The sequence below is a fragment of the Populus trichocarpa genome, chromosome 6, assembly GCF_000002775.5.
Source record: "Populus trichocarpa isolate Nisqually-1 chromosome 6, P.trichocarpa_v4.1, whole genome shotgun sequence".
Classification (NCBI taxonomy): Eukaryota; Viridiplantae; Streptophyta; class Magnoliopsida; order Malpighiales; family Salicaceae; genus Populus; species Populus trichocarpa.
The window spans coordinates 7563371-7573793 of NC_037290.2; the positions used below are offsets into that span (position 1 = coordinate 7563371).

The 10423-nt window shown below is 38.9% G+C and overlaps 1 protein-coding gene across 1 annotated transcript; it reads right to left on the reverse strand.

The window, feature by feature from the left end:
• Positions 1-1131: 1131 nt before the first annotated feature.
• LOC7487309 (protein QUIRKY) lies at positions 1132-5342 on the reverse strand. The gene has a single exon (XM_024604212.2). The coding sequence runs from the start codon at positions 4628-4630 to the stop codon at positions 1442-1444; it is 3189 nt and encodes a 1062-aa protein (XP_024459980.2). The 5' UTR covers positions 4631-5342; the 3' UTR covers positions 1132-1441.
• Between the last annotated feature and the right edge of the window lie 5081 nt (positions 5343-10423).

Consider the following 10423-nt stretch of genomic DNA (forward strand, 5'->3'; position numbering starts at 1 on the left):
TATATCTATAAAAAATTATCAAGAAAAGTTGAGAATCCAACGTTACTTATCACCAGAAGAGGGGAAATGATGGAGCAATTGTACGTGCTAACAATCTTTGGATTTTCCTCCTACCATCTTAATGCACTATCACTAATTAATAATAAGAAAATATTAAAGCTAGTTTATGTAAAGTGCTTTCTCTACCAACAGCTCTCTGGAATACACGCATCCTCCAAAACCCTAACTCGAGCATTATATATTAGAGCAGGATGGACTCACGTTCACAAAGACATGCCAAGTAAAAATCAAGGATGAATTCAGTGATTTGCTTATTGAGCCATATATATACCCTCACCATAGAAATACTTGACGACATCAGAAAACTAGAGAGAAACAGAACGTGAGAAAAAAAACATCGATCAGCTGGTGATAAATATTATACAAGCATATATACTTGTAGCCCTGAGCAGCGAAACTGAAGCAGAGGTGTGCCTTCAAATTAAACTTGAAGCTTTTATCCTGAAAATAACACCGAAAAAAACAAAACAAAACAAGAAAAACACCCTGATCCTAACCTCAACCCAATTAAAAATTAACAGAAAATGAAAGTGGTGACATCATAAACAGTAATCCCAACTGGAATGACCATACCATCGCTTCCTGCATTATATATAGTCCTTGCAATTCATCCCTCTGAACCAAGTGCTGGCCCTACTGGTGTGCAGGAGCTGCTTTCCCAGCCTCGAAAGGCAACTTTATCAATCACAACCCACCAAAAAACAAAAAAGAAAGATAGGAAATCTACAAATAACAACGTAAAGGCTTTATCATCTGACTTGGAGGGGGCCATTTGCAGTAAGTGATAGGTTGATTAAAGCAGAGTTGTACAGAAAAATCCAACTCTTTCGAAAATTAGTCTCGATGATGTCAGTTGCCAGACTAGCATTTTGACCTTGATGTTTATTCATTGTTTGATGCTATTAAATAATAAGACAACTCTAGGAAAGGCAAGATTTCTGATACTATATGGCTTCTGATACAACAGGAAAACAGACATTATCTAATCTCTGCTCTAATCTAATTATTGACTAGGAAAATTTTTATATGGAAGAGCGAGAGTAATAAAAGAAAGAAGAAAAAGAGAAGATGTAAATGAAGTTGCAACGTTAGAAAAGCATTTCAATGTTTACACTTTCCAAAAGACTCTCATTGGTGTCTCCCATTCAAACTCCGTTTTTTCTCTTATTTCAAGTTTTCAGCCTCAATCCGCCAATTCCATCTCAACAACAACAAAAATAAATAAAAAAATAAAGGAAACACATAACTTTTTACTTTCTTCCCACTTTTCACTCCTCTCAACGTTTATCTAGGACAACTTTTGTCTTCGCATTTGCTCCATCATCCCACATTTTGGGGCTGCTCATGCTAAACTATTCGCTATATCAATTTTTCCCATAACCTACATTAACCGATCAGATAAGCTTGGTAGCCGCCGGAAAAAGTTCAAACTAGCCGGTGGCATCGGGTCCCTAAACATGGGGTGTCGTAAATAATAGAATCCCAAGGCCACTGCTACCATTTTTGGTGGAACCACATAGAGTATCAGTGTTATAGCCAAACACACCCCTATGAACAACTTTGTGGCCCTCGGGTCTCTCCAACTGACCAAAGCTTGAACCCGCTCCCCTTGGGTTGCAAAATCACCCAAAACTGTTTGGACCCGGGCTGCCAGCACCCGTAACCTGTCATAACGGGCCCTTATAATTTCAGGTGGTTTCATACTTGGTATTGTATCAAATTCCTCATCCAATTCGTCCGGGTCAACCGTTTCCGCTTGGGATAACCGGATATCCATACCCGCTGGTATCTTCGGTCTGAATCTATAATACCAAACACCAATCAAAATCACATATAAAAACCCTGTTGGGACAACCAAATCCGGATACCAAACAAGCACCAAATATAAAGCATGAACTAATACTGTTGTAACCGAGTTCCTCCATCTCCGAATATCATCCAACCATTTAGCCAACCCGACAGCCCACGCAAGAACCGCTACAATTCGGAACCAATTAGCTTTACTCTTCCTCATGCTCCATGTATGAGAATCCGCATCCAACATATACCTAACAACCTCTGGTCCCAATGGTGGCTCGGACCGTGCAAGCCACAAAGAAACCATTCTGGTAGCTGCTCCACGCAATGCCTCTTGTTGGGCTACCCCGAGTGGGCGAAGATAGTGCATTTTAGGAAGTAATGGCTGGCCATAAGCCGCGCAAGTATCTGGCAACAAGCTTGGGCAAGCAAACCGAACCGCTAATTCGATCTCACCCATTTTCTTCAACCCGGTTCTTAATAAAACCAACAAAGGATATGAATTCGTATACACCTTGTTGCTCTCCAATGTAGATACTCGTATGCGTATTTTTCCTATACGACAATCAGGTTTATCATCAGACATATCACCAAACATATGCCAATTGTCAAATACACCAATGGTGAGAACCGTGCAAGGATCATAGACCTGCCACGTATACTGCTCGTTCCAACGTGGATCAAAGCTATCTGTGATTGTTCTTGTGCGGACCCATTTTTTGCCAAATTTAGCCACACAATAAGCATCGGTCGAACCTTTGCCTCCACCCTTGGTCTTCATGGGCAGCAACCCACGAGCTCCTAGAATCCCCAGCTCCAAAACCCCAATAGCTGGCTTCCATAGCTGCTTAGCCGTGGGTCTAAAATCACTGCACACGTGCGCCGCTTCATCCAGCACGTGATACCCTCCCTCCAAACAGAGACGTAAATGGATTCTCCCACGGTAGGACCCGCCATTAACACCACCACCTCCTCCCCCGGTGTCCCCACCTCCTTCCAGTGCGAACCATTTGGATGCCACGTGGCGTTCATCAATCCGTTGCTCAATTGAGCTCACAGGAATAATGATGTGCCCGAGTAGTAGTGCTTCCTTGTTTGTACGGTCCTCCACTAACAGAATCAACGACTCTTCGAGTGGCTCGCCGGCGACAAAAATAAGGTCCTCGATCCACTGGAACGACGTACTATGATTGCTCATGGACCCTCGCCTCGTTTTCGCTGATTGGAATCCTAATTGTGCCTTGACTCTGATCTCCGGTGCTGTTAACGGTGGCAGATTGGATGCTATGCGAAGATCCTGAGCTTCAATAACTGTCACTCTCAAATACCACAGCTTTGGGGACTGGTAAACCTTCGAGCGCGTGTGGGCGACGTATGGCGCGTCTGAGCTCCACGCTTCAGGAAACGCATCATCAGCTTGAGTCCCAATCCAAACAGAGAGCTGGATATCACCAGACACCCTACAGGAGTTCTGATCAGCGGCGGCGCCACTTTCCAATCGGTACCACTGAGGGGCAAGTGGACTGTCCGGCGGATCCCTCACCGGGACATCAGAGAGATCAAGGCAAACTCCTCCGAGAAACTGCTCCGACTGCGAGTCCCAAACTGAAATCTCTATAATGCCAGCATCGGAGGACTGTACGTCAGTCTTGTTATTATGGCCCAATGCAAAAACCTGGTGCCACTCAAACGAGCCTGGTGAGTCACCAGGTCGGTAACTCGCTGGTTTAGACCTCACAAAATGAGTTGAGGTCCTTAACTTGATAAAAGGACTCTCGTTTTGCGATAAACCACGAGCCTTGACAATTCTGATAAACAAATACTGCATTGGTTCAACAAGATCATAAGGAAGGATTCTCTCCGTCGGTTCAGATTTGAATCTGCCTGAAATTACTTTCGGAGTGAAATCTCCATTTGGCCTCCTCATTATCTTCACTCTGTTATTACCACTGGACTCTCTCGTAGTCTGCATCATCCTCACCTCTGGATGGTAGTGAGTGTGTGTTTCCATAGAATGTAGAGGAGGAGCATTAAGGCCCGGTGGCGGCTCCTCTGGAAGCGGTCCTTGTGGTTGTTGTGGTGGTGGTTCCGAATGTACATGCACCACTGGCGGTGGAGACTCCTCGATAGCAACTGGAGGCGAGTGAGTCCCATTCTGATGTTGTTGATGGTGGTCATTCTGATGGTGGTGATAATCGTGGTAATTAAACTCTGCATGTTCAGCGACTTGGAAAACCCTGACCTCCTCAACCATTGTGACTGCGGGAGACTTTTGCGGGTCTTGCTGTTGAGGCGGAGGTGCATCCTTCTCGGGGGGAGGTGGGGGTTGTTGCTGATCTTCTTCAAGTAACTCATCGTAATAGCAAATTCTTAGACCGATTTCACCTCTAATCCAGCTAAACACACTTTTCTTCTCTAGAGGGAAATAAACAATCCCTTCATCACCTCTTTTAGAAAACTGAGAGCCGTAGACTTTAACCCTCCCCAAGAAATGGTTTTTACGGCCACTGCCATTGCAGAATTTCTTGTCATTAAAAACCTCGATCTCCAGCTCTTCGAACTCCATGTTGCTTGGGTCGGAAACGGTGAACTCGAAGGTCTCTTTCCATACTGGATTGAGGTCTCGGTATTTTGTGGTGGTTCGTTTTCTTTGACCGTCAAAGTCTGCAATGACATAGGCGCTGGAGCTTCCCTGACCGTCTTTGGGGAGAAGATCACGTGCATCGACTACTTCTACTAGTACTTTCCGAACGGTTTTGGGTGGTTCGGTCATGTTTTTTTTTTTTTTTTTTTCCTTTTATTACTTCATGGGGAGTAATAAACCAAAAAAAAAAAAAAGGTCGTGGGGTTTTGATGGGAAAGTGAAGAAAATGGGTTCTTCGGTTTGATCTGGATTTTGACAAGGAGAGAGAAGCAGGATGGATGATAGCTGATAGAGAGAAGAAAATGGGTGCTGCATCTAGCAAATGGATGTCTTTTTTTATTCTTTCGAGGCGTTGCTTTTTGAATTTGTGTTACTTTTTCTGTTGCTTTTTTGAACTTGTGTTTCCTTTTGTTATTCTTGTTTTTTAATTTCTTGTTACAGTATTATTCAGTTCTGCTTTGCTATAAGATCTTGAGAGGGAGACAGAGGGAGTGAGGGAGGGAGGGAAATGGGGATTTTGGGAATGAGATTCTTTATTTTATCATCTCTTGAAAGAAAGGGAATGGGATTCCATGAAACTTTTTTTCCCTAAAAAGGGAATGAAATTCTATCCCTTCTCACGAAGAGTTTTGGGTTATTCTACGGTACAAATTTTCTGTATGCATACTGAATATTTTATAGCCATCGAATATAATAATAATTATTATTATTATTAAATCATAAAGTTTCATGTTATTTTTTTTATTCACTATCCTGCATTCCTTGTGATCCCTTCTTCTTTCCTCCTTCAAACCTCCCTTGTCTACTTCTTAGACATTATTGACGTGTTCATTTGCAGACAGGACAAGCCAATGTTTCCAAGGTATCTGGTTTTTCATTTTTTCTATTTTTTTTAATCTTTTGCTTTGGTATCTGATCTTGCTATTCTTATGAAGGTAGAGTTGATGGGAATCTGTCAAGTTTACATTTTCTGAAGTACCTGAATTTGATGTTTGTGTTCAAGTTTTGTGCTCATTTTGGAGGTCCCGTATCAACTGCTCCGGGACTGATTTTTACTCTTTTGAGAGTGCAAAGAAGTGAGAGCCTTCCTCCCTTGCTCTGTGTTTTGTGCGATTGTTAATGCGTTTGTAAAATGTCTGGTGTTTGTGCAGTTTAGGCCGGAGGTCCTTCAGAAAAGAAGTTAGATCTAAGAGAGTAGAGTAGCTAACCTCCTACCGTAATACAACTAGTTACCTCGGTGAAGTTATGTTGAAGTTTTTGTTAGAGATGCTTTTGGTTATGTTTGGCAACTGACTGAACCTGTGCCTATTGAGATCTAATATATCCATTGAATGTCTGGTCTTTTAGTGTTGTTGCTGTTACTTTTTGCAGACAGCGAGTTTTAAATTGTCTCTTTCTACATAGTCTATGATCTACTTTTCTCTGTAGATGTAAAACTCTGTTCAGTTGGGAAAATTCAACAGGATCATCTTGCCAAAGCATGTAGTGAAAAACCTTGAACGTTTTGGTGATATTTTGAGCTGTGATTTTCTTCATTTGGTGTAATTGGTGAAGCGAATGAGTATATCCTGAAAACACAATGTATGCTGTCATCCATAAACATGCATTTCAAAGCCTTTACCAGTTCTACTCTCCCTGTCCAGATCTGCATTTACTTGGAGTGATGCAAATAATGCTAAAATATACATGTACATCAAGAAGTTATCCCTCCGGAGATTTAGATTTGTAGACGGTGGAATGTAACCTGGATTCTTCTTACTCTTCATCTCGCCAAGCCAAGCTTTTATTGCAATTTATACTATCAAAAAATTAATTCAATTTAAAAATTTAAATAATTAGGTAAGATTTAACATATAATTCATATTATTTATTAACACAATTCTTAAAATAAAAACATTTTGAGTTTAAAATTTACACAGACTCACACTACTTTATCAAATAAATAGAGATAGTGAGATTTAAACTTGTGCTATATCAAAAAATCAATTCAACCTAAAAAATCAAATTATTAGGTTAAATTCTAAAATATAGTTTATATTATTTTCTAACATTTAATACTATAATAAAAAAATCAATTCAACCTAAAAATTTAAACTGTTCTGTGAAGTTTCAAGATATAATTTATATTATTCTCTAATACAGCCGCTCAAGTGAAAATGTTTTGGGCTTTAAACTTACAGGCTCACACTATCTTGTGTTTAATTTTTATCAAATAAATAAAAAATATGAGATTCAAACTTGTGACCGTTTAGTTATCAAAACTTTAATATTATATTAAATAATTAATTCATCCTAAAAATTTAAATTATTAAATAAAATTATTAAATAAATTTTATATTATTCTTTAAACCGGTACATCTTCACAGTATAATCATAATAAGAACAGATCAAGATCATTATTTAGTTGCGGATCCAACGCTATTGGTAACCGAAAATGTGATGAAAGTCTAGGAATAGAAATTCAACATCGGGATTAGAGACTAAATTCTCACAAAACTATCAGAATGTCTCTGTGGGGAGTAGTTATTGTTAGCGTTAATTCCAAAATCAATCCATTCATTAAAGCTGATTGTTCGAAGTTATTTTTAAATGTTGATGCATGTCTGATCTGACTGCCATTTAAGTCGAGCGAAGGGGCTGTGAAGAAAGAGCATTACCGAAAGATAATATTCAATACGTTGATCTCATCAGATGCAATAATGATTGTTTTTGATTCGGTTTGTATTTTATCTATAAAAAAAAAAATTTAAATCAATTTTTTTTTAAAAAAAAACTGAAACCGATTCAAACCGACCGGTTTCGGTTCGATTCGGTTCGGGTTTTTAGAACAAAAGCCGGTTCAAACCTGTTTAGCTCGGTTCTTTTTCCAGTTTTTTTCGGTTTGGATTTGGTTCCGTTCAGTTTTTTCAGTTTTAGGCTTATAAAACCAAAACCGAACCGAACTGGTCGGTTTTTTTAAAATTTTAATCGGTTTTTTTTCACGATTCGGTTTTTTCGATTATTTTTTTCTGGTTTTCTGGTTTTTTTTGGTTTTTTGGTTTTTTTCAAACCCCTAGCAATAACCCTATCCGAGACAAATAATTTACTGCTAATGTCTCCTCGCTGGTATATCCTCTTTGTGAAATGCCTAATTAATTATAATCATGTCCAAACTTTGGAGGTGCGCATACGCAGCTTGCTATACAAGATGTCCATGTTCAGCTCCTTTCTGCAACTTGCAAACTGTTTATCAGCTATAATTCTCTCTGCAGATCTATGGGCAGTCGAGTGTCTGCATAATTCCATCCAACTTTAGGATGTGTATGCTTTGCTTCGTAGATATTTTTCTTTATCTCTTTTTTAGTCTCCAGGGCATTACTATAACAGGTGGTGTAGTTTTAAGGTCTATATTCCCTGTTGACTTTGGATTTTTAATTGTAAGTACGGGATTGCTGTAATTTTTGTTTTTTTATGTTTTTTAAAAGTATTTTTTAAAAAAAAATATTAAAATCTTTTTTTATTTTTAATATTAAAACATTAAAATTATTAAAAAAATACTAAAAAAATTAATTTACTATTTTTTCCAAACTAAATATATTTAAACATTGTTCCGCAGTTTCAACCTCATGATAAATAGTCACTGATTTTTTTTAATAATTATAGGTGTTTGAGTCAGTTTATACCTATCTTAATTAATTTTTTAAAATTTTAAAATTAATAAACAGTTAAATATTTATATTTATAGTCCTCTATCAGTAATTTTACTTGGGAGAGTTTTGAAGTGGCTTTTGAGGCACTGTGGGCTAATTTACTCTGACTAAGCCCATCTAATCAGCGCCCATGATACTTTTCCTTTTGCACCGTGTTGAGTCCAATTTCTTTTTCTTTTTTATTTTATTTTATTTAAGATGCTAAATGAGGCTCAGCCACCGAAATAGTTTGAGGCCTTGAGCAAGGAAACTCGAGATGTAAAATGACCATCTGAAGCATTTGTGACCTGCTAGAAGGGCAGCCCAAGACGTTTGAATTTTCCAGTTGTCCCTGCGTATTTCCTTGGTCAAGCAGCGAGAATGCATTCTCTCATTAGCTTAGAGCCTTGACATGGTCTTTGACTGAACCCAGGAAATGGATTTAGTCTAAACACGTGAACATTGGCCTAAGGATACTATTTGCCCACCAAAAAATGAAGCATCCTGTTGTGTTCTGCATTTCTGTCTCCATCCCAGTTTAGTTGCTGGAGCTAACCTTGAAGATATCGTTCTCAGTGGAATGCAATAATTTATCTGCCTTTATCTCCAATTCTCTGCATTTACATCACTTGTATTCCTCGCTTGGCTTGTGTCTAAAGTAACCCTCAATTATTATTTCATTCAGTCCCATCAGAGATTACAGGAAGACTCGTTCCAATGCCGGTTGCCTGTTAGAGCAGTGTTAAGAAGCAACTATTTCTTTTTTCTTGGTACTAAAAGAGACATTCACTGGATCCCACCCATGTTTGTCTGCAGTGGCTGTCCTTACTACTACTCTGCAATTAATTAACAGCTCCAACATTCCAAAGGCATATAGGGAAATTATTTATGTTTGTTCCCAGCCACCAACTTAGATTTCCTAAAGACAAAAGGTAGAGCCAGCATTTTGCCATGGCCGGCTTTCTCAAATTTGTTCTTTTACTTAAACAATTAACTATTTTTTGTCCATTCACTTGCCGAGGGAAAAAGTATTTAGACGACTACCATGATATAAGAGAAGGATGAGGATGCCCATGGCTTCATCAATACAGGAGATCAGAAGCAAAGGATCAGACAGATTACGAGTACCAGATATCATTGTATCATGGTCTTCATATTTGGCAGCTTCCTGTTCTTCATTCTCTTCATCTCACAAACGTAGCAGTTTGTTTGACTTGATGAAAGTTGGAAGCAAATCTCTGAGGAGATTATATCACGAAATTGATTTGATTTTGATTAACACATAAGTTTATACAATGATATAAAAGTACTAGCAAATATGGAACTAGCCCTCACGTAAGAACTGCGGTCGTTTATTAGAGAAATGACAAGAATTAGCTGCTAATTTTATTTTTTTGTTCTTTTTTTAAGGTACTACGAGAAGCAACTATTTAGACGTTGGGCAAACCTAACAACAGTGAGATGTAACAAGTTTCGTAGATTGGATGTCCTCAGTGTCCAGTAATCAAGAGCCCCAACATTCCAAACTCCGAAGGCAACTAGGCAAGTCATCTCTGCCCTGTATTTTTATGCCCAAATGACCATACTTGGATTTTCGTAAAGACAGAGGGTAGGAACAACATTCGGTTATGGCCGGCTTTCCCAACATTTTTATCCAAGTTACTTATTTTTTTAGCTCCATATACGAAGGACTGTCTTTTGTCAATTTCACATGCAGAGGGGGGGAAACGAGAAAAAACGAACTCAGAGAATAAGATGACATCAGAAATAACAGAAGAGAAGGATGATGATTCCCCTTGCTTCTTCAATACAGAAGATGAGAGGCAAAGGATCAGACAGATTATTGAATACCAGAAATCGTTGTACTGGTCTTCATCTTCACCTTCATTGTCATCTTCAACTGCTTCCTGTTCTTCATTCTCTTCATCTCACAAAAGTAGTAGTTTGCTGGACTTGATGAAAGTCGGAAGCACATCTCTGAGGAGATTATTTGACATGGAGCACACAAGTTTGGCAACCCATTTTCAGGACTACAGTGGCTCGCCGATGATAAAGCCTATCCCTCTATGGGGCAGTGATACTGAAAATGAGGTGCATGATCCATGGGCATCCATAAGACAGATTGGGGCTTTTAGTGATCCTGGGTCCGATGAACCTAGTAAGTTTGCTTCTGGTAGCTGCAAGAACGATGATTTTGCCTCCAAGGATAAAAAGGCAAAGAATCGCAAGTTAACCAGAAAAAAGTCATTTCGTA